At 45.2% G+C, this 25,129-nt stretch overlaps 1 protein-coding gene across 10 annotated transcripts in view; it reads right to left on the bottom strand.

Annotated features, from left to right (window-relative positions):
• LOC142761617 (F-BAR domain only protein 2-like) overlaps positions 1–25,129 on the bottom strand; it is an 81,411-nt gene that overhangs the window by 42,482 nt on the left and 13,800 nt on the right. For 5 of the 10 annotated variants that reach the window (XM_075875248.1, XM_075875249.1, XM_075875252.1 and 2 more), the window contains exons 2-6: positions 20,323–20,414; positions 15,692–15,866; positions 14,185–14,397; positions 8,202–8,481; positions 3,771–4,172 (exon numbers count right to left, since the gene is read on the bottom strand). In XM_075875248.1, the coding sequence (XP_075731363.1) occupies positions 3,771–4,172; positions 8,202–8,481; positions 14,185–14,397; positions 15,692–15,866; positions 20,323–20,414 (1,162 nt within the window). The remainder of the gene's footprint in view (positions 1–3,770; positions 4,173–8,201; positions 8,482–14,184; positions 14,398–15,691; positions 15,867–20,322; positions 20,415–25,129) is intronic. The other 5 variants (XM_075875251.1, XM_075875257.1, XM_075875253.1 and 2 more) reach the window with 1 other exon arrangement.

The following is a 25,129-nucleotide window of genomic DNA, read 5'->3' as shown; positions in this document are numbered from 1 at the left end:
TCCACTCTGGGTACTGGCAGATTGCCGTTGATGACATGGACCGTGAGAAGACGGCGTTTATCACTCCCGACGGCCTTTACGAGTTTAAAGTGATGCCATTCGGTTTATGTAATGCGCCCGCCACATTCGAACGTATGATGGACGCTCTGTTGCACGGCTTCAAGTGGTCCATCTGCCTGTGCTACCTGGACGACGTTATCGTTTTTTCGCCTTCTTTTGCGACGCACCTTGAAAGGCTATCGAAAATCTTATCTGTCTTTCGTAAGGCGGGCCTGCAACTCAATTCGGCAAAGTGCCACTTCGGCCGTCGTGAAATTTCTGTCCTCGGACACCTCGTTGATTCCGTGGGGGTTCGCCCTGATCAAGATAAAATACGCGCAGTAAGAGATTTCCCTGTACCAACCTGTACCAAAGACGTTCGCAGTTTCGTTGGCCTCTGTTCTTACTTCCGCCGCTTTGTTAAAAACTTCGCCGACGTAGCACGCCCTCTCACTCAACTTCTCAAAAAAGACGCTGGCTTCATCTGGGGCCCTGAGCAAGCAGATGCGTTTCAAAATCTAGTGTGTCTGCTTACGTCTCCGCCTATCCTCGCCCACTTTGATATTTCATCTCCAACAGAAGTTCGTACAGACGCAAGTGGCTATGGCATCGGTGCAGTCCTCGCCCAGAAACAACAAGGACGAGACCGTGTTGTTGCTTATGCCAGCCGCCTTCTTTCGCCTGCTGAAAGAAAATATTCAATAACCGAACGGGAATGTTTGGCACTTGTTTGGGCAGTCGGTAAATTTCGTCCCTATTTGTACGGCCGGCCATTCACAGTAATCACAGATCACCACGCCTTGTGCTGGCTTTCGTCCCTTAAAGACCCTTCAGGCCGTCTTGGCCGTTGGGCGCTGCGCCTTCAAGAATTTGATTACTCAGTCCTGTATAAAACCGGCCGCCTGCATCAAGATGCGGACTGCTTGTCCCGGTATCCTGTCGACCCTCCAGACGGCGACTCCTCTAAAACCACCCTTCCTATCGACGTTTTCTCTCTATCCGCGTTTCATGACATTGGAATCGAGCAGCGACGAGATACTTTCTTGGACGGTATTATCCGAAGGCTCACATCGGTGAGGCCCGACCCTTCCCTTCGAATGTTTGAAATACATGATGGTGTATTGTACCGTTGCAATATGCGTCCTGACGGCCCCGAAAGACTACTCGTCGTTCCCATTCAATTGCGTCACACTGTTCTCGCCCAGCTTCATGATGCACCTACAGCGGGTCACCTCGGCGTGTCACGGACCTACGACAGAGTTCGCCGGCGCTTCTTCTGGCCTGGCATGTACCGCGACGTCTGCCGTTATATTGCAGCCTGCGACCCTTGTCAACGACGGAAAAAACCAAATGCCCCTCCGGCCGGACGTCTTCAGCCACTGCACATCCCACAAGACCCATTCTACCGTGTTGGCGTGGACCTGCTTGGCCCTTTTCCTACGTCAGCTGCGGGTAATCGGTGGATTGCAGTAGCAACCGATTATGCTACCCGATACGCGATCACACGGGCCCTTCCAACCAGCTGTGCAACTGACGTGGCCGATTTCCTTTTGGAGGACGTCATCTTACATCATGGCGCCCCTCGACAACTCCTTACCGACCGAGGCAGCTACTTCCTTTCCAAAGTGGTTGATGACCTCCTCCGCTCCTGCGCCACTAAACACAAGCTCTCGACTGCTTACCATCCACAAACAAATGGTCTAACGGAGCGCCTCAATCGCACTCTCACCGACATGCTCTCCATGTATGTCTCCGCCGATCACCGCGACTGGGACACTACGTTACCGTTTGTAACATTCGCGTACAATTCTTCCAGACACGACACCGCTGGCTTCTCTCCTTTTTTTCTGTTGTTCGGCCGTGACCCTGCGCTACCTTTCGACACCCTCCTGCCGGCCGGACTAAATGACAAGTCTCAGTACGCTCGTGATGCAATAATGAAGGCCCAAGCGGCACGCCAAGTTGCTCGACGACGCTTACTGGACTCCCAGGACAATCAGAAGAGCGTATACGACGCCCGCCATCGTGACGTCCACTTCACACCCGGAGATCTCGTTCTGTTATGGTTCCCCTCGCGCCGCGTTGGACTTTCGGAGAAGTTACTCCCACGCTATTCAGGTCCCTACCGTATCTTACGCCAAGTAACTGACGTCACATACGAAATCACCCCTACGGACCCCGCCATCCTTCACCCTCACACTGACGTAGTGCATGTTACGCGACTCAAACCGTATTACTCCAGTGCCTCCTGATTAGCACCGGGTCGGTGCTCCAGCCGCCGGGGAAATCATGTAACGGTAGGATGAGAACGACGAAGAAGACAAAGAGGAGGACGATGTTGTCAGATCTGTGAGCCAACTGGGCGCCATCTTGTCCACCACCGAGTTTATTCCTCGTTTTATAAAGTAAAGTTATTCTCCCGTAACAATATGCAGCCACCCCGGGAAGGATTCCATCCTGCGACCTTCAGATCAATGGCAGGGCACCATAACCAGTAGACCATCGCGGCGGGTCGTGGCAAATTCCATAAGATCTCAATGCTCACAGGAGTTGACAGGAAAAAGAAATGAGGGATGCTGGAATAGGGCCAGCAGGAATCGGTGATGTGCAGGAGGTTTCATGAAAGGAAAACTTGTCATCCATCTGAAGACAGCTGTGCTGCCGGAGAAACTCGACCAGGTGGATGACTTGCCGTACATTCACGCATGTATGTATTTAGGCCCAGCACGTAAACAACGGCTCAGTATACTAACAATAACATCTTTTCCGAAAACTTAGAAAGATTATGAACCTGTCTGTTACTATTTAACATCGATCTACTGATTAAAAAAGTGGTGCTCAAGAAGCAATTATACTTGTTCTGCACATGCAGTCATGAAGGCTTTCTGAACTACTCTCCCTTGAAGCACAATGCAGCTTTGTGGCAAGAGAAAACCTTGCTTTCGAATGTGGCTTGACAAAATCACCGCTCTACTGCTTACAGTAAGAATTTCATGCTTGTTCAGGTACAAATCATTGCTTGGTAGACAAACTACTGCCATAGTGAAGCCACATCTAAGTAAAACAAAAAAGCACATATTTAAAAATTACCCTTGCAATAAATGTTATGATTGGCTGTCTATAAATGCGTGCAGCTCCCATAATTTCATGCCACATTTCTGGGGCACAAATGTAAAGCAAGTGAAGGAGTTAAAATTACAGTGTATCTTACAGCAATTGTTTGTAATGACAATGTAAATAATTATCTCGTAATTGCAGCCAGTCATGCTATCCTCCTTCATTAACCAAATTCAACGACCCACTCAAATTACATGCGGTAATTACTTCCTGGCAGCGAGCATTTCATAATGGTAAAAACAAGATTATTTTGAAATTTCTACTGAGCACCCCACATCGAACATTTTTTTAAACACGATACTTCACTAGAGTGATCGTGTTTCAACCAGAAGTGATATAAAAGAATGTTAAGCTATAAAAATGCTTAATTCAACACCAGCTCAGCATTTGCAGTTTCTTCCTAGCCAAAGTGCACAGAAATGTCAAAAGTAAGTCAAGTTTCCAAATGTGAATCTTGTGCCACAAAGGGCCAACCTTCAACATCTGTGGTGGTGGTTGTTGAGCTCCAACAGCATCTATAAGTTTTGGGGGGCACAGATTACATGCGTGAAGGTATGGCATTTTCCGTTTCACAGATCAGATGTCAATGAGAGGGGGGAACAGTTAGAACCTACCCGCGGCGGGAGCAGCATGACGTGCAGTGGTGGTGGTGGTGGCGGTGGCAGTGGCGTTGATGTTGTTGTTGGCGGCGGGGGGAGAAGAAGGGGCCGGCGTTTTCGTGGCAGACAGGGACGGAGAGAAAAAAAACAGGTCCAGGAGAGACATGGCGCGGTGACGCCGCCCTTTACCTTCTTTCTTGGCCGCCGGCGCCTGCGGACCATTGGTGGCGGCCGAAGACTGCGCCGCTGCCGCTGCCGACGTCGGGCAGAAGTCGGCCGGCAGCACGGGACCGTTCTCGGCGCCAGACGAGGACGGCGCGGGTGTGGACGTCGTGAAGAACGGCGGCGACCCCGTGGTGGCCGCGTTCGTCGGCGTGAGCTGCAGGCTCGGATCGGACTCCTCGAAGGTGATCACCTCTGCGTGACGAGTTACGGCAATTGGTGACCGAACACATCTTCACGCACGCTTTCTTATTAGAGAATTTCAGTTTGGTTGTAAACTTCTGCAAGTTTGTGGGTACTGTAGAAGCTCGGTGATACGACCATGGCTCGCATGGCTTGCCAGCCACCACTTGAAAATTGTGTCCAGTGATGCACGCCGCCGATGCCAGCAAAACGTGAAACACTACAGCTCTCTCGCATAATGCAAGCATGAAATAACAGGTTTACAGTAAGGAGACTAGAAGACAACATAGACCAACAAGTGTTCTCATTTGCTTACTAATTTACACAGTACAGTAGACTCTCACTAAACGGAACCTGAGGGGACCGGGAAAGGATGTTCCATATAACAGGAGTTTTGTATACTGAGAGGTGAACATGGTTGCAGAATACAAGCCCGTAACCAAGTATTGCAGAGGCAATATTTCCCTTTAAGCAGTAGTTCCGTTAAACAGATTCCCGTTTACTGAGAGTTTACTGTAATACACCCCTTCAAGAACAAGGAAATTGCACAGCTGCTAGAGACATTTAGTGGAATTTTATACAAGTACATAACATCTAAATTGTTTTTTTTTTTTTTTCAGTCGCATCAGGGTTCACGTAGAAATAAAATTGGGGCAGTAAATGATCATTACACAGTCAAAGCCTTGCACCAGCAGGTAAGAAAAACGCTTGTAAGCCAGTGCCATATTAGCTTTGTGGCGTCTCTGCCTTATAAGATGCCAATTTTCGCATTGCCAGTCAGATACACTTATTCAATAAATTATGATAAAATGAATCAAGATTCTTGCATTTATTAATAATACTACAGTCCTGTCACTGATTCTTTAGCTCCAAGAGTCTCTCTTACAATAGGTACAGGGAATATCGTACATTGTACTTCTTTAACTTCCCTGGATTTCCACGCAGCACAATTATTGAAAACAAAATTCGTTACTGTGCTTTGTACCTCGCACTCCAGAAGATATTGAAGAGAGAAGTGGGTTTAGAGACAATTACAGCATGCACGCCTAAAAACAGGAAGTTCAGTAGAGTACGTGAGAAAATCGGTTGGCAATATGAATTGAGAAAGTTGAAAAGCATAACACGACAAGGTTGCCGTAAAACAACTAAATGTGCAACAAGGCAGCACTAGGCATGGTTATCTTGTAAGGCAGAAAAAAAACAAAATTGAAATCACCAGCGAAACATAAGAATCTCTTATGCACAGCGGCAGACAAAGTTGCATGTCTTTTGACCTGGGTACTTCGCTACATCAAAGGCCCGATTGGATTACAAGATCGTTAAAAGAGGCCTTCAACCCGTAGTAGTGATTTAGTGAACATTACCAGGTTACAGGACTGCCCGGGAAAGAGCTTGAAGTTCGCATGTCTGCAGTGTTTGCATGCATGCATCGAATGGTAAATCAGAGGTGCAAAAAAAAAAAAGCAAAGGGAGAAATTCGTTGATGGCTTCAAAGGGTGTGGTGTCTAACGTACCTCTTTCTGTGAACTATGTTACGTGTGACCGAGATGCAGATGGCACAATGCAAGATCGCAGGAGCATAACTAAAAAGTCCAGGAAAGGAAAGACCTTTTTTTGTTGGTATAAGTTCCAAAAAGTGTGGCTGCATTCCATTCTTTGACAAGATGGCAATACTACCTAGACAATCATGTGATAACACAAGAGTTATCATTGAAACCAAGTCTACTGCAAAGGCAGTTATATTAGTAGCTCTTCTGTAGCTCTGACCGATAAGAAACTTGCTTATTTAGATTCACCAATATGCCAATGCCATCCTACATTGGCACAATGGGTCTTATCAAGTACATGGGATTAGATAGCTGCATACTCTTAGCAACAAGGTGAGATGATAATCAGTCCTAGTTTTTGTCACTCTTCTTTCTTTTTTCTGTGAACACATTATGCATACCAAAATGTATAGCTCAGTCCTATGCCTCACGATGAAGAAATAGGTGTTTAGGACTGCTCACAACTGGTCAGCGTACATACACAAGTGTCGTATTATATGCAATGAAGTATAACTGAAAAAAAAAAAAAAATGCTGGGCCTGCATGAACACGCAGCACAGTCAAAGCGAAAGTTGGAGCGGCGACCCGTTGTAAACTCTCTCGCGGTGACTACTACACCAAATATGCCACTATTTATCATTCTGCATAAGAGCAAAGTACCCGTTACACATCTGTAAGACATTAAAGCATTACCGTAAAAACCCGCGTATAGTTCGGACCCGCGTATAGTTCGAGATGTAACTCGGGGATAGCAAACGCGAGAAAAAACATTTTCACGCGAATATTGTTCGAGGAAAACAGAAAAAATGCATTTATTTGCCTGCAGCAGCTCGATGTGCACAGCGAGTTGTGCAGCTCGTTGCTCCCGAACAAAGTCCGTCAGTTCTCGTTCCACGTCTGGAAATGCTCCATTTTTCGGTCCCCGGAAACTTTTTCTCTTGCCGCAGCATGCAAAAAGGGCTTCCTTCTGCTTCCGCCAACCGCGAATGCTCCGCTCATTCACGCCGAACTGCCGCTCCGCGGCACAGTTGCCGATGGTTTCGGCAGCAGAAATAACTTTCCTCTTAAAGGCAGCCGAGTACTGCCTGCGCGGTCCCGACATGGCTTAAAATCACGGAAGTAAAATCGTGGCCGTCGTGATGTGCGCCAAGTGATTGCAATGGCCACTGTTGCTCGCCTGATGCACGCCTGTACCTGTAGGTCTCTAGGACTAACGCCGCTCACGCTACCACGCCACCTAACGTAGAAGTGCGCAGACACTTGATAATGATGATAGCACCAACCAATGCCGAAACCAAAACTGAATTCGGGCCGAAACTTTTTTGGGGATCCGCATATAGTACGGGGCTGAAATTTCGCACCCTAAATTTTAGAAAACAACCCCGGGCTATACGCGGGTTTTAGGGGCGAAGCTCCTTAGGGCGTGGGCTGTGCGTCCCCTGTAGCCTGTATGTAGCCACCTCTAGTTTAGTTCTTGCAGTGTTCACTAGATGGCGGTACCGTCCCCTGTATGTAGCCACCTCTAGTTTAGTTCTTGCAGTGTTCACTAGATGGTGACGTCGTCGTCTGCAAAGCCTTGTAGAATGAAGCGTGCGTTGTTTCGTTCGATGCGCGCGCGCATGTGTGTGTGTGTGTGTGTGTGTGTGTGTGTGTGTGTGTGTGCGCGTGCATGTGTGTGTGCGTGTGTGTGTGCGCGTGCGTGCGTGTGTGTGTGTGTGTGTGTGTGTGTGTGTGTGTGTGTGTGTGTGCGCGCACAGGGGATGCCACAGGGGATGCGAGATGGGAAAGGGCGGTACTTGGAGTGTTCACTAGATGGACGCACAAACGGATGGACGGACAGACAGACTAGCAGACGGACGGAAGGATGGATAGACGCGCGGACGTACGGTCGGATGGACAAACGAACAGACAGACAGAAGGATGGATGGACGGACGCACGGACGGACGCATGGACAGATGGACGCACGGATGGTCGCACGGACGGGCTGGCGGACGCTTCGCCCCACTCATCATCATTTACTCTGTGGATATGCTGCGATTTTTTTTACGGTATGTCTATGCTGTGGCTGATGACAAAAAAAATATTATTGAGCCCTTTGTAATGTATGCGAGGCCTTAAACAACTCACTCATTGGACAATTTGGATTGTGTGATGTATAGTTGCTATTTTAGTCATCTACAATACTTTGTTACATCTGTTAACATAATTCCTTTCCGAACATGATGCCTGTATAAGGTCTTTCCCAAGGAGTTTCAAATACTGGTGTGGCTGCCGTAGAATATTCGAATGCCACACAGAGGGCTTGGGTTCAAAACCCACTCGCTCCTGGATATTTCTTGTCCTCGTGCACGATAGTAGTTAGGGACACTGGTGGCAGCAGCGGACAGCTACGGCTTCAAAAATCGGCTGTTGTAACCTCATGACAGATTTTGCTGTACAAGAAGTCACAGTAAATCGACTAACAAAGGAAAAAGGAGGCAACGATAATCTCACCTGGCTTTTCAGAACCCGTCTGGCGAGTGTCTGCAAATTGCCGCAATAACGTGTCTATGTCCAGGGCATCACACTGCTGCCGGAACTCGGCGTGCACCTGCCCCACGAGGGCGTGGCTGCTGTCGAGGACACGTGCGTATCCCGCCAGGAACTCCTTCATGTGCTGAAGGTGGCCCACCTCAAGCTCCTGGAACCGCTGGCACGATCCGGCCATGCGCCGCTCAAAGTCCGCCCGCACCACACCGTGCCGCTCCACTAGCTGCCGGTACTCCTCGCATGCCTGTGGACACACAATACAGCCGGAGAGTTGAGCAGGAGGCATAATAACCCCTTTATAAGAGGCATTGATACGAGGTCTGTTAGTAAAGTATCCGACCTTTGGCCAAAGAAAAAAAAAAACTGACATAACTAGAGTGTTGGAAACGTAATCACCCTCAAAGCAGTCTCCTTGGGACTACACACACATCTTGCAACGGTGCTACCATTGTTGGAAGCATTCTCGGAAGGCCTCCTTCGGAATGGCGCTTAGCTCAGCTGTTGCTGCACCAGTAATGTCCTCACTTGAATAAAATCGCGCACATCTAAAGAGCCTCTTGATATTGCAAAATAGCCAGAACTTGCAGCGGGCCATATCAGAAGAGTAAGGAGCCTGTTGATCTACAGAAGTCCAGTTTTCCGCCAAAAAAGTCTCAATTAAGAGCGAGGAATTTGTAGGAGCATTACTGTGATTGATGTGCGAATTTCCTGTTGACCACAACTTTGGTCTTTGGCACCACACAGCATCACATAGGCACGATGGAGGACACTGCTGTAATACTTTTTGGTGACTGTTTGACCCTGTGGTGCCTACTTGCGGTGTACCACACCACGGGAGTCAAAGAAAGCAGTTAGCATCCCTTTGACATTGCGGTGCACTTTATGGGTCTTTGATTTTAGTGACGTGGAATGCTCCAACTGTGTGAAGTGAGATTTGGTTTACGGGTCGTACCCGTACACCCAAGACTCGTAACCAGTGATAGTGGTGTTCATGACATGTTTATAGAATCCAGCATGTCCTGTGAGACTTCGTTTTGTACCACTAGAAGAAACTGCGTTATCATGCAAAAATCATGTAACAGCACAAAGCGCTGTGAATTAGAGCACAAAGTTGCTTTTGCTTCGCTGTGAGCAGCTTTAGCTGAAATTTTACCGCTGCTCTGTTTTTGGCAAAATCTTTGGTCATAGTGAAATGTACGCAAAAAGTGCTGGTGCCTACCTCTTCCGATACTACTCGGATAGTCAAATGACTGTCTCGCATCACCATAGCATTCACCTTGGCAATGGCTTGATCATTTCGGCATATTGATGGCCGACCAGAAAACATCTCGCACTTCACTGATGTGTGGCAGTCTTTACGCTGGTTGTACCACTGCTTAATCTGTGTGCTGCTGGCTCCGCCACAGTGGTCTAGTGACTAATATACTCGGCTACTGACACGCAGGCCGCGGGACCGAATACCAGCTGCGGCAGCTGCATTTTCGAAGGAGACGAAAATGCTGCAGGCCTGTGTGCTCAGATTTGGGTGCGCGTTAAAGAACCCCAGGTGGTCGAAATTCTAAGAGCCTTCCCCTACAGCGTCTCTCATAATCATATGGTGGTTTTGGGAAGTTAAACCCCACATATCTATCTGTGTGCTGCTGATAGCATCGTCACGGAAAATCGTCTGAAGCTTTTGAATAGTTTTCACTTGGCTGCCACCCAGTTTCTGGCAAAATTTGATGCAGTAGCGCTAATCCATTCGCTCGGTATCTTCCTTGCAGTATAATTTCGATGAACGCACAGCGCACTACCTCACTGAAATGTTGCGTCCCAGCGACTGACGCTATCAATAGGCGGGAAAAAATTCGCGCAAGCAAAGATTGAAGATACAGTGAGAGCTCGTAAATTCAAACTTCAATAATTCGAATTTATGGATAATTCAAACTGTAAGTTATGGTCCGGCCAAGCTTCATACAAGCCTATGAATAAAAAAGCCCGTTAATTCGAACGGGAGTAGCTTCCGCCACGAATAATTCGAACTACACGCCACCGCGCCGGCTGCCGAGTTACAAGGCGGCATTGACAGGGAGCAGAGAGAAAAACGGAGAAACGGGCAAGGAGGCCAGAGTGCAGAAACTAGCGCCACTTACTCTTCACCCCCCTCCCCCCCACAATCTCTCTCTCTCAGCGACTGCCTGCTCTCCGTCCTACGTAACCTCCAAGATTTGTTTTTTTTTTTTAAGCGCCAATCTCGGAGCCTTTGAAAATCCTGCGTAGTTGTCGCTGTTAGACGACAGATGGCATGACCAGCACACAGCAAATCGGGTGCGTCATAGCTTCGCCCAGCCTTCTCTACAGTCTCTGTCTCGGGTGTGCGTCGTACATTTTGGTTGTTGGTGCTGGGAGTAGCTTCCGACTGTCACGATTCTTTGTGTTGGTGTTAGGCCTCGGCTAACGTTTGTTGCCATAGCGCCGGTAGAAGCTTCCCGTCTGTCGCGATTCTGCTGCTCCGACTTGATGGCGTGTGCCCGTGGCAAATACCGTGCCAAAACACTTCAGAAGAAAGCTGATATCCTGCAGGAAGTGGACGCTAGACTCTTGCCTAAGCAAGATATCGCGAGAAAGCATGGGATACCGAAAACGATGCTATCTATTTATATAAAAAATAGGAGGACTATTGAAGATGCCTTAGAGGCAGAAGTTGCGAGCAAAAGGAGGATGTTGCAGCCCGCAAAGTATCCTGACCTCGAGAAAGCGCTTCTCATTTGGATAAAGAAAATGCGTTCGCAGGACATACCACTGAGCGGCCCAGTCATACTGGCAAAGGCAGCGGACTTCGCCCTGCAGCTAGACTACGACAACTTTGCTGCTTCAGATGGGTGGTTGCACTGTTTTCGCGAGCGCTACGACCTCGTTTTCAGTGCTGTTTTGGGTGAAATGAACGCCGTCAACATGGAAACGTGTGAAGATTGGCGCTGCGAAGTGCTTCAAGGCTACATGGCGAAGTATTCTCCGCAGGACATATTTAATGTAGATGAAACTGCCTTATTTTTGAAATTGCTGCCCGCCAAAACTATCATGTATAAAGGCGACAAGTGCACGAGAGGGAAGAAAAGTAAAGAACGGATAACTGTGATGGCTGCTGCGAACATGACCGGGACCGAGAAGTTGCCTCTGTTTGTGATAGGCAAATGGAGAAGTCCTCGTTGCTTCAAGAACATCCGGTCCCTCCCATCAGACTACGTGGCCAACAAAAAGGCCTGGATGACAGGGGAATTTTTCGCGCAGTGGCTGGGGAAGCTTGACAAGAAGCTCGAACGCTGTGGCCGCAAAGTCCTGCTTCCTGTGGACAACTGTTCGGCTCATAAAGTCAACGTTGAGACGAAGGCCATTGAGCTGGCCTTCCTTCCAGCAAACACGACAGCGGTACTGCAGCCCATAGACCAGGGTATAATTAGAAATTTAATATCACGAATTATTTTGTGCAATAACTACCAAGTGACACTCCTAAGTGCACTGCACATGCTTGTGCGGGCTTGGGAGCAAGTGACAGCGCTTACGATAGCAAATTGCTTTCGCCACTGTGGCTTCAGCACCAAAGCTCTGCAAGCTGACGAGCCACCAGTGCTTGAACACGGCGTCACTGCCCCCATGGAGGACGTTTTGGAAGACGTCCGCTTTGCGGACTACGTCGATGTGGACTCAAGTGCAGTGGTGTGTGGTGCACTCACGGATGGCGACATAATATGTCAAGTGAGAAGTGCAGAACGTGTCGCTGCCAGTGACGATAATGAGGAGGAGAACGAAGCACCAGTGCCGCCCTCTGCTGCGGAAGTCATGGCCAAATTGAATGCCGCCCGTCTTTTCTAAAGTTTTGAAGAAGGCGGAGAAGAGGCCTTCTGCCAAATTCGCTCGTTAGAGCAAAAAGTGCTGGCTGTCGCCTTCAAGGAAAAAAGGCAGACCGCAATCACAGATTTTTTTTTCAAAAAATAAATTGTTATGCCCTACTCGCAGTGTACTATTGTTGTTCTTCACTTTTGTTAGTTCAAACTTTCGTTAATTCGAACTGAGGCGGCTTCCCCTTGCGGTTCGAATTAACGAGCTTTTACTATACACTGGAGCAAACACGCTTGTTTCAAATTCATCAAGTGTTCACAAAAACCAAAAAAAAGTAGGATACTTTTCTAACAGACCTGGTATAAGAGACGGTTTAGACGCCTACGTAGAAACAGAGGTTGATTAAATGCGAACATGGTACCCTGCTTAGGAGAGACACCTCATTCAAGGAACAAGAACTGCTTTACGGTGCGTGCTTCTTACAAATAGGTTCAACTGCCAACCATTATTGGTGCAACATTTAAAGGGGTCATCAACTAGCCCGCAGGCTTAGTAAAAAACATGTCGTGTGAAAAGCGGGCACTGCCGTGAACATCTCTGCCAGCTCTGCCATCTCTGCAAGCAAAGTAGCCACTTTTCTCTTTTCACAGAAGCACATGCCTGCTCTCTTCGAAAATGCTGGAGCCTGCAGACAGCACGCCATTGGCCAACAGCTGACTCGCAATCAAGAGCAGCATTTAGATGAGATGCACTCCTTGTCACAAGGTGCGGCCACGCGCCGGTGCAGCGCTCCCATCACCTGCTACCATTACATTATGGGCAACAATCGCGCATCGAAATTACAACAGGAGAGAGTGATCGCATTTCATCACTCACACTCATGGTCACTACACATGCAGACATAACTTGCTTTTACACATGCTGCCATCCCTCCTTGTGCAGCTTGCAGTGTGCTAGTCATGACAGCAGCAGAGAGAGAGCACATTAAGCACCCACAAAACCCCTGTAATTTCACTGATTTTAAACAGATTCGAGAAACTTTTGTGTCGGTCAATGTGGAAAGTGATGAATTCTAAATGGGGAAAAAGAATTACTTTTGGAAAACTTGGAAAAACAGTTCGCGACCACTTCAAGTGAAAAGAGGTGAGGCCCCACCAAGAGGACTGAAGAGTGGCAACCAAGTGCCTCTGCAACATAAGAAATAGTCATGTCTATAGCAACTTACTCTCACTACACTTCTTATCAAATCATTAACCGTCACGCCGCGCAACTGTAAATAACAAAAACCAAGTTTCCAGAATGCACTATCCTTTCCGCTCATTTTGTGCTCCATCACCCGACAAAAAGAAGCTCACATTCACGCCTGTGATGTTCACACGACACTCATGCCAAAATCCCATAGAATAACTCTTCATGCTACTAGTGCTTAACTGCCCATAAAGCCATGCTTGGCAACCAAAAGTATGTGCAAAAGCTATTGCCAGCCACACTGATTGCATAAGACTGTCACAACGAAATTCGTCAGCTTGGGCACAGCGATTGCCAACCAGAACTCCTCTTTGCTGCAAGCGATCTATGTAAATAGAAGAGCCAGAGCCAAACTTTCTTTTTAAAGAAAGTTTGAATAAAAAATGCAAAGCGTTTGCACGACTGCGAAGACGGAAGCAAGCGAAGCTATGATGGAAGCACCGGCAGTGGCAGCACCTTCTGTGGAAACAGCTTCACGTTGTTTTTGAGATCATTTGCACCTCTGCACCCGTTGCGTGTTCTTTCAATAGCCGCTTTTTTTCATATGAGAAAAGCGACGAGTGTCCACCCCATAGCAAGTACCAAGGGCAACTGCTGATAACAGCACTAGCGCAACCTCTATGTCATGAGACAGAGGAGTACAATGAGTGGTGAGAAGTGCCACCACCAAGTATAGCAGCACTAGTGAAAGAGGAATGAGCGGTAGTGAGAGGGAGAGGTGCACCTTAGGCAAGGCACTTGATATATAAACCAATGTGTTATATCCGCCTCCGGGAATTGTGCTCGACACGTCATTTCCCCGATGGATGCAATCTGCCGGAAACTTGCCGCATACAGCTTCGTTGTAAAAAATGCAACAGCGACGACCGCTGCCCCTGACCTTGCGTGCCTTGGCCTCCGCCTTGTCCAGGTCCTTCGGAGAGGACTCCCGCTTGAGCTTTTCCAACTCGAGACATCGGGCGGCATAGGCCTCTCGGGCCTTGGCCAGTGCCCCCGTCGTCTGCTGCAGGCCCTGCACCACCTCTAGCGTGGGTGCTTCCTCCTCCTTCACCTGCTTGTGCCGCCGGTGCTGCTCCTCGCAGTAGCGCTGCACCTGTGTACACCAGACGACACACATTTTTCACAAGGCTCGTTCAGAACCTGCGACCTTTTTTGGCAACCTGAATGAGTCAAGACAAACGTCGTTCACACCTGCTTGCGACCTATACCCGTCACCCCCACAACATTCATGCCTGCTCGCATTGCCGTTGCCATATAAAATAAGGTAACGTCCTGTTCCTGTGCATCTGATTCATTCAGAGATTTGGAAGTGCAGTCACGTGACCGAAAAATCTAACAGAGAGCTACTAAGCCAAAGAAGTCGCTCTGCAACCAAAGCGGCCACTAGCAGCCAGTTACTGTGCAACTCGGTCACACGACCAATTCAAAATTAACTGTACATCAATACAAATTTCAAGAATGCTGAAGGAGAGTTGGAATGAATTAATGACGATGAAAAATGTAAAAATCACATGCAGCACTCATTGGTGCATCGAAAAAATTTTCGGAGACAACTCAACTGCACACATTTTGACAGGTCTGGCGGCGTGAAAGAATCCTGGTTGCTGAGGTGGCTCCAGCCTTAGTTTTTAGGTGGACCCAATGCTTTGCAACCCAAGGGATCCTTTTCTCAAAAATGGATTGTGTAAGTTGTGGATACAGTGAGCCCCTGAGGAAGTTCATCGTTTCTTCTCCTCTTCCTTTGCCTTCTCCTTTCCACCGCATTGCAAAATCCATGCATGTTGAGAGTGGCGTAGTGATACAAAGTAATGTGAATGCTTTGTACTGCATAGCACCAATTTGCCTATAAACAATTCAGTTTTCAACCTTCAGGGGCACACTGTCAGGATTATACAATACAATACAGCCACAGTAGTGTGCCGTCGGGCACCACACGCAGCCCAAATATCACTGAAGGTCTTCAGCACAATATCAACTGCAAAAAAGCACATCTGATAAGTTTTTCTTTCCCAGCTGTTTTTCTTTCAAGGTGCTTAAAACTGACAAAATGTTTCCAGATCAAAATATCTCCAAAGTTGCTAAAGTTTTTGGACTGCAAAGGCTTAAGACTTTGTCTGCAGCATTTGGACTGCAAAGGCTTAAGGCTTTGTCTGGTGCATTCTTTATAATCACAACATGACAATGCAGAAAGCTAAGACCCAGCAGTTCACATACCGTTACCAAACCATGCTTTTAGTAAAACCTAGAACTCCCCCATGAATGACCTTGAGGAACAAAAAAAAAAGACGATACAACACTGCACATTCTTCACTCTGTGCCACGATTTGCGCTCGGCTAGCAAATTTACTTTTCCAGGCCTGTTTTCTTTATTAAATAACACAACACACCTCCCGGACCAGGTCTTGCAGCTGCGCCACCATCTGTGCGTGAAGAGAGGAAAGCTTCTCGGAGGTGGAGCGCAGCACCCCCCATAAAGGTCCAAAGGTGCCCGTCGAGCAGGAGCCGGCTGCCTGGCGGGCAAGCTTCGACAACAGCTTCGAGTGGGACTCCTCCACCAGGGACCTGCACAGCAGCAGGGGCGGCCTTTCACAAGAGGACCGTGACTTTTCCGTGCGCTAAATATTCCGGCATGCCACGTGGCAAAACCGCGATGCGATTACGAGGCAAGCCGAGAGTCAGGAGATGCATTTCCACACCTGTGTTTCCTTAATGTGTGTCCGAGCTTAGGGGAGCACTAACAAACATTTCACGTATCTTTTTTTTTTTTTTTCAATACTCATCGCTCGATCGCACAACAGTTGGAAGTTTGGAGACCGCTCTATAGCACGCAACTGTAGTTTCAGTTCCAGAAAGTGCCGAGTGATGTGGGACCCAGAGTGTTTGTCATGTACAGATAGCTGGCTACGCGAGTACTGGTAATCACAGGCAGATGAGCACCACTTCGGCAGCACTTTTAACAAAAGCTTCCTGAGTACTGCTATGACCACTATGAGACGTAAATATGTATGGCCCTCCCGAATTTCACTGCCGAGGCAAAGAAGTCTTTCGTACTCCCATGCAAGTCCGTAAAGCAAGTGCCCCCCCGCCCTCTTTCTGTTGAAAAGGCCTGCTGGGAGAGAGTGCTTACCGGGACCATGGTCGCCAACACAAACTCGTTATGCAGGAGGCGGGCATTTACGTTAAAAACCAAGTCGGTGTCAACATTATGAGAAGGGACGCTTCATGTGCAGTTGTGCGACATTCACTTTTAAATAACTTTTAATATAATAACTTTTATATATATATAAATTCACTTTTAATATAAGCTATATTAGCTATGGCTACTTTGGAGATTATGTGTGCATGTGCACAAAAACATAACCCTCAAGTTATTTAACCTTCCGAATTTTGTATCAGTACTCCTGTAAGTTCGCTGGTGTTCTTGTATTCTTCTTCCACTGCAATGCAACTGCCATGGCCAAGAGTAAAACCTCTGTTCGAATGATTGGCAAAACGACCCATTGGGCACTAATCTGCACATAGTGGATCCCAGTGGCAGGTCCACATTTAATTCTGATCATGTGCAATTTCATATCGATGCACCCACAACTCCCTACTTGATGTTTATATGTCCCACTACCATTAGTAAGAAGGCCACAACAATAATAAATCAAAACTGTCACAGCAAGCTCAGCAGCAGAGCATTAGAACTGACTCAGCCAACTCAGGTTGAGCCAAGATTTTCGAGAATTGGAAATTCACAAATGTAGATATATTTTCAGAAAATGTTATAAAACAGCCCATTCAAGACATCAACTGTACCCCACTAAAGCATGCACAAACCTTAATTTCCTATTGCTGGACTAGCAAAGAGAAACACAAGGTGTGAAAAAAAGAAAGCTAATAAACATACCTAGCCCCATAATAAGCTGTGTGAGTCATCCGTGAGTGCATTCGAGTACCATGCCACTCTGTCAGATAACAGCTGTGTCCCCTAAAATATGGTACCTACAGCTACAATTAAATCTGTCAGAGGGTGTCCCCCCTCCCCCCCTCCACAATGTGGCGACACACATCACAGTCACTTGACAGGATGTCACTTGCCCTACTCAAACTTTTTTACGTTGATGCGATGATGTTTTAAAGGTTGATCCCGCTGATATTTCGCTAGTGCGAAAAGCTGAAGCATTTCTTAAAAGAACACTAAATTTAAACAACACTAAAGTCAAATAACAATTGAAGTCAGAGTGAAATCTCCATATTTGTTGTCTAAACAATATAATCAATAGCAGTGCCCTACTTACCGACAAATTAATGTAAATACACGAGAACACATGTACCACGAATAGGAATAGGTCGGCGAACTCACTCATGAGTCGACTCACTCAGATTCAGATCGAGCCGCGAATCTGAGTCCGAGTGAGTCCCAGGAATAATGCGACGCAGGCCTCTAAAACATTATTTCATTTCAAAATGAGCACTTCCTTGGCTCAAAAGTAGCACTACAAGGTTTCTGGACCGCCATTTCACCAATCAATATCGACTTAATATTTGCATTTTGTGTCCCTTTAAGCAGTTGAAACAATTCAAAATACTATGAAAAAAAAGCATTAAATGTTCAAAAGAAAGAAAAAAGAAAGCATGATCTGTACTATATCAAACAACTGAATTGAACCAGATGAAAATAACAATCCAATCAAAAAGCAATGCAATATATGTAACTACAAAAAATGAAAACAAAATACAAATTGTGCTTTATTGAAATTGTAATTCTTGAAGTACAATGAAATTATAATGCTTGAAGTGCAGATAAAGTGCAGTGTTTAGCACTGTTTACAGGCACACTGCCTTCAACTTTTTTCTTTCTCTAGCACTAAACTTTAGCTTTTATTTTCAACTCTTTAGTGCTCAAGCAACTAACCTTAGCGCACAACACAATTTTTTTTTTTTTTGTTCTGCTTCATCCGTTTAGAACACCACATAAAGTGCTAGGGGACATTCAATACACAACAGGGAACAGCATTTCTCACTATGCACATAGGCAAGAAAGGCAACTGCTTCAAGTAACTCATTTAAAGCTCCTGCCACGCATTTTCTCTAGTAGTAACAGACTTCCCTCCATCTACCACACACCGCATGTGTGTGGTTTGAACAAGCACGCAGAACTGCTTCTCAGACAAAGCGGCCACCACTCCCAATAAGCAATCGCCGTACTTCCCGGTCACCCCCAGCAGCTCCAATGGCTAGTCCCCTCTTTCAGAAGCAATTGCATTGTTTCAGACGACCCATTGTTCTCAGAGCTACCGCACATCAAAGGCCACAGGGCAGACAAAGAAATGAAAATGAAACTCGTCAATAGAAGTACGAAGCTATGGCGCAAGAAGGACAGAAGCTGAGTTAGACAATAATAATCTGCCTACAAAGAAGGATGGACAAGCACGCCAGAGTGAACAAACAGGCCTGCCAGAATGGCATGGTGGCTCCACCAGCTGCTAGGCCAAAGACTGTGCTAACGAAACAGTGTGTCACTTATAGTCAACACAACTACTACACTTTCCTTCACCGTCTTCTGACCCTCTACTTCCTTCATAGAAATAAATACAGGTTGAAAGTACAACACAACCAGCTCTCGAAGTAGCTAGCCCTTGTTGAGAAACAGCACTTCCTTGGCCTAACTCCCATTTCGCGCTAGTTAACATGTGTACCAACTTTGCTTGCGCTCAAAATAAGACAACTGTGTCGGCAGGAGAACTGTACTTCCTTAGTCTACGATCGTCTCGTCCATCTGCCGCCGTTTTCGCCCATCATGTTTTATATTAAGTTAACACACAAAGAAACCTCGCTTGCACTTGAAATTGTACAAACCTATCTGTAGTGACTTAGATGCTGCAGAAGCCTTAACTACCGAAAAAATAAAAATTATATGAAATATAGGTCTTTTTTGAATCTACAGGAAATGCATAGCAAAACAACCAACAGAAGACTGGCAGAAAATGGGCATATTTCATCCCCTTACATCAATAATCACTGGTTTTACTTGAAGGTTTTAGAAAACCAAGTAGATAGCACAATAAAACATGTCAAGAGTGCATAAAAACCCATAACACTGGCACACAACATGCAGAGCTTCTTTCAACTCTACGCTGCACACAACTAGGTGAGGCGTGGTTTCAGTTCTCACTATCGACAATGTTTGCATTCACGTGCAGTTCATATAACCTTATGCTTTTAAATAAATCTATAACATTAATGACTCCCTTTGATTGGAAAAGAAAAAGCTTTTTAGCACCTTTGTACACTCCTCGAGAAAAGCATTGTTGGTAGCCCCATCTAGGTTTCGGTTCTCAAATTAATCACTCAGTGACTCATTTTCTGAATTTTCTTCAGCAAAACTACAAAAATATGACTAAATGGAGCAGCACAATTGAGCAGAAAAGCGGGAACAAAATGAGTCACAGTTTGTAGAAAAGAAACAATGGAAGGCACATACACAAGCACAAGTGGCACAAGGCATCAAAAGAATATTGTTCACGGCCGAGAATCGCTTCCATGTGCTACATGCAACAAAAGGACAAATAAATCTGAAAAATGGCAAGCAACAACCTTCGCCATTCAATAGCTCTGCCGATTAAAGCCGTCTCAAATAAACCCTTCGTTGAAAGGCTTGCAGACATCTTTTCCCCACCAATGGCAGTATTGAAGACTAAACCACCTTGTCGAAACCCTCAAGGAAGGCTCTTTTCGAGGCAGTTGCACCCCTGATCATGTACAACCAATTCCCAAACTACGTCGAAAATCTTCTCTGGACCTCTGTCTGCTTACCGGCAATGAAAGCAGAAAACTCCAATATAGAACATAGCTCACCGATTTTCCAAAAAACACCGCATGGTGCCAAAAATAATTGGCTGATCACAAGTTATCAGCTAGCTAAGCACACTACTGCAAGAAATTCTCTCCTTTTTTTCCTATTTTAAGCAATAGCAGAACTCCAGTGAAATAGCATTCCATTACTGTTGCATCGACTTCAGGAAAAACTTACCTCTCGCGGAAGAACTCCGCCAAGTCTTTGGCTGCGAGATAGCCATATTTCATGTTATGGTACAGCACATCGAAGCCATTGTTCTTTTCTCCCTGCATAAAAAAAATAACAAACTACGTGAGCATACGATGATACAGCTCGACAAAAACTAATGCCCCATCACAAAAATTGTGAGGATTGCATCTGTTATAAGAGCTTGAATGAGGAAGAGTGCTGCAGTGAAATGTGAAAACTAGACTCGTTGTGTGGAACCGTGTCGGTGTATTATCAGGAAAAAGTTGAGTGTAATCAATCTTCATTTTGACCTTAATGCAACTTTTCTAAGCTCCTGAAAGCATGTTGTCAAAAGAGAAGAACATTGTCGTCAACAATCAACAAGCTTGGGCAAATTCACAGCTCCTAAAGAAAAAAAGCCAGTTCGACTTCCCCTCTAATCGTGAAAGGCTTAATAAGACTCCTGTCTGTAATTACCATCACAACATTTGTACAGCTGAAACAAGACTAAGAAATGGGCTAGTGGTCGAAACGTAATGCGTTTTATTTAGAGATAATATATAAGCTTTTCAACTTGACTAAGCTGACAAGGTGTGACCTTTACAACCTTCTTAACCAAGTCAAGCTTGACTAGTTATGCACTTAGAACTTCTGATAGCCAAATTTCAGTCGAACATGACCAAACATTCTCATAAGAAATTAGCATTTTGTGGTCCAAGCTTGCAACTTGGCTTATCAGCTTTGGTTCAGGTCTGGTCATATAGTTAGACACATTCATAGAGAATAAAACAATATCCTATCATTCCCAAAATGTAATCATATTTTCAATTGCGCATCAAGGATTGCACTAAGTAAATGTCCTCTCTTAGCCAATACAACAAAGCAGGTTGAAGCCATAGCCAAATGATCTGGGCATTCCATTTTCAAATTACAGTAGTTAATTATGTCTCCTTTTCCCCTTTTTGAATGAAGTTTAATGAAGCTAGTTAATTTGATGCCAAGCTATTGCACGGCCAGGAAGCTACTGCATCAGAATGCCTAAGTTGTGAAATTTGAGTTTTCTCACTGTGCCATTTACAAAGCCTTGCAAATTAAGTACACGAACTGCAAATGAACCCAGCCCTATCAAGATGCCATTACGTAGCCATTCATCATAAGGTAATTACAACACCACTTCAAACGTGAAGCAATTACCTTCCTTCCGCTAGCTTTCTTCCAAACGGTTGACCTATAAGGCCTCCATAATGCGAAGTCCCGGTGCGCGCGCATACCAACGAAAAAAACTTGGGTGCTCACACGGGAGCGTTTCAGCAGCAGATCGAAAATGTACCGCTCATACCCAGTGCACTGCATGCTCCTAAACGGAACACTGTAACCTACTTGCCAAGCACTGCCCATTCATTTACATATACCGTGTCCCGCAAAGCAAGCGAAATGACAGGCCTAAGAAAGACGAGAATAAAGAACATGCAACCTGACACTCAAGCAAAAGGGAGGTACGCATTACAACAAAAGAGCGTAAAGTAATCCCCTGTCCACTACCCCCCCCCCCCTCTCCTTGTTTTCCAAGGATGCAGCTGGCTTATGTCCAGGGAAGTCGTGCACACGCAATCCTGGGATTCCTCTGTGTGCACGGGAGAGAAAACACCCCTGTACGCTATGTGCCTATACTACGTGCCTGCTGTATTCAGCCTGACGGCTGGTGCAGTTTATCTGACGTTCAAAATTCCTGGCAACCAAATCTTGCATTTTATGATCTTCTGCTTGCTTTTTTCCTTTTTCTTCTTTTTTTCATGTAGCTGTCTCGTAATTATCATGCAATGTCTAAATTATTCAAGAAAGCAGCAATCAGCACGCAGTTACTGTTAAAAAAAACCAGTTCAGAATGCGCGCCAAGTGCAGCACGACTTCATACGCAAGGTTAGACGCCATAATGCATCACCAAAACCACAGACGGATGTTGCGTTATTATATTTTACGAACCCTCCTACATGGTACAGTGGGGTCATGTGCGAACAAAGCAAATGCCCAGCTGTGTATTTAATGAAACGATATGGTTTGTTCTTTCACACAAGTGAAAGGATTTCGGGACAACTTAAATGTTGAATATTGTTCCGCATCTAGCTGAAGTTAACCATAAAAATATGCCTAATAGTATTTTCATGCATTGGGAGTAAACGAGAACTAAAGTTGCTTGATTAAATTTTTGCAGGAATATAGTCGCCATTACAACTTTTAAAGGTGCTAATAAGGAAGCCAAGTGGTTTTTGCTAAAGAAAAAAATATACATGTATGATCTCAAGCGCCATACGAAGAAAACAAGTATCAGTTTAAACAGGCTAAGATTAGCTGCATACAGGAAGACTGAAAACGCAATTCCGACTTGTCTCAACATGGAATGTGGAAAGAATCACCACTTATAACTGTCACACAACTAAAAATTCTGACTTTATTTTTCCACATACATTTGCTTTATTAATATAATGCCCTGACACAGATCTGCATCGAGGAACATATATATAGCATACTAATTTTGACTGCTGATCCCAGAGAGCACTTGAAGAACTGTAGGGCAGTGTTATTACGAACAAGCTTAATTAGTAAAGTAGTCCATCATTTATTAATTACTTGAGATATTGAAAGCTACATCCCTTTTGCGTATTATAATACAACTCCAGGCTTTGCTTAAATTAAGCCTCTCATTTTTAAACATCAGCATTTTGAACTATCAAACTCAACATGACACGCATGATATTTTGGATATTACAGGGATAACATAAAAGATAGTTTCACCGAGTACTTCATAGAATTCCAAATCATATACCCTCGTAACACTTGAAAGAAGACAAATGTACAGTTTTTTATTCTATCGATTAACTTCTACAACAAATACTACAGCAGTTCAGAGCATTCAGAGAAACTAGATAGAAAAGTCAACGAAGGAAAATAATTAAGAGGACTTCATTCCATGCAGCAGCTACGTATACAAAATGTTCATATAGCCTACACTTGACAAAAAAAGAGCATGACCATGTGACTTAAGATGTGCAAGGAGGGCAAGTGCTCTTATGAATTTTACTACGATTCTAACAACATTCCATGCAGCAAGTTAGCCATTTTTGAGAATTTTTTTTATAAACCCCAAGTTATCGGTCAGTGAGTAATGGCCATTTGAACGTTCCGAAAAAAAAAGCTCTTGCATTTGACGGTATTCTTTCCCTCATTTGAACCAAAGCTTTCACCATAGAGTTGCATACAATAATACCTAGACGGGAATCTGACAATTGGAAAATCTGGCGCAACAATAGTTAAAGGGGAATCTGATTCCTTCAGCGGCGTTTGTACCCCCTTGGAAATTATGGGAAGCACAGGCTCTGGATCACCTTCGGATGGTTAATGTTCTTGAGATTAGCGACACTTCTTTTCCGGGTAGAAAACAGTCATATGAACTTATATTCAATTAAAACTTGCTTTATTCGTTTATACAAAAACTTTATTGCAAAAAATTTTCGTTATGAGGCAGCAAAAGTGAAACCTGGGCAAATTTAACCATCAGGGTATCCTGATGCTCTGCCATTGCATTCCAGATTTGGCATCAAGATTAAATGAACCACTTTCTACAACACTTGAAAACGAACATGCTTGTTTTTCTCTCAAAAGTATGCATTATCTATTTATGGAAATGAGAGTACAGTATTAAGTGAGAAACACTTCACGTTTCATCTCCTGTGATGCTAGGTGCGCCTGTGGAAGTGTTTTGCCCCCCCCCCCCCCCTGCTCCTCTGCCTCTGGTTTGTTGTGAAGCCGAGTCAGCGCAGCGTGACGGTGCATTTGCTCTGTCTTGCCTAAAACGAGTTTAGGCAAGACGTGCTTGTGAAAAAATATGAACTCGATGTGATATCCTGCACCGGCATGAGACGCTTTACTTATGCGCAGCGGTGAGTGGACGGTGCTTTGTTTAAACTGTCAAATTTGACTAAAAGCTTCAACGTCGCAGCAAACTTCAAACCTAGTGGTCCTCAATCTCTTGGAACAACAAAGACACTGCTTCAGTGCTTTTCACCGCACCCCACTACCCACACTGCACGAAGAACAGAACTGAAACTGTAGAAAAAAGTCTATAGACAGTTCGCTAGCTAACCCTATCCATACCGAAGCCTATACTTCCCATAATTCCCATGGAGGTACAGGATCGTAGCGACAGGTTCCTCTCTAGGTATTGTTTTATGAAACTCTATGCTTGTCACGGTAGGTACATTTCTCTCTAGTGGCTACAAGTTTTCTTTGTTTTTACTTTCCTTTGGTGTTGCTCACCAATTCGAATCATTTTCAGTCGCCTTTAAACTAACAAGAGTAGAGCACTCACTAGTTGTAAGACAACCGCAAATAACATTTGTCGGGAATGTGGGGCTTTTTGAGGCAAAGGTCATATTGAACAATTGGTATAGTCTTACTTACACACGACGTGAATTATGAAATCTGTATGGAGATTTATCCAATAAAAAGCCTCATCTGCTTTCTTTTTTTTTTTTTTGCTTGACACGTACGTGTAGTGTCAATTACAAAAGAACATCCAGTGGAATGCGGCAGTTGTAAATGATACGACTTCATTCCGTATGCTTGTGCACACATGCTGCAATAATATGAGAACAGTATATCACTACACGTGCTTTAAAAGTTGATGCACCCGTTGAATGACGCAAGTGCGCTACTAGAGCATCCCATTCACATGTCCGTTACAAATGGGTGAGAAAGATTAATTTTTTTTAAATAAAAGAAATATTTGCCTAAGTTCACATGAGAATTTCATAAA

This window comes from Rhipicephalus microplus, chromosome 10 (genome assembly GCF_043290135.1).
Source record: "Rhipicephalus microplus isolate Deutch F79 chromosome 10, USDA_Rmic, whole genome shotgun sequence".
Taxonomy (NCBI): Eukaryota; Metazoa; Arthropoda; class Arachnida; order Ixodida; family Ixodidae; genus Rhipicephalus; species Rhipicephalus microplus.
The sequence above is the reverse complement of the archived record's forward strand: the minus strand, read 5'-3'. Positions and strand labels throughout refer to the sequence as shown.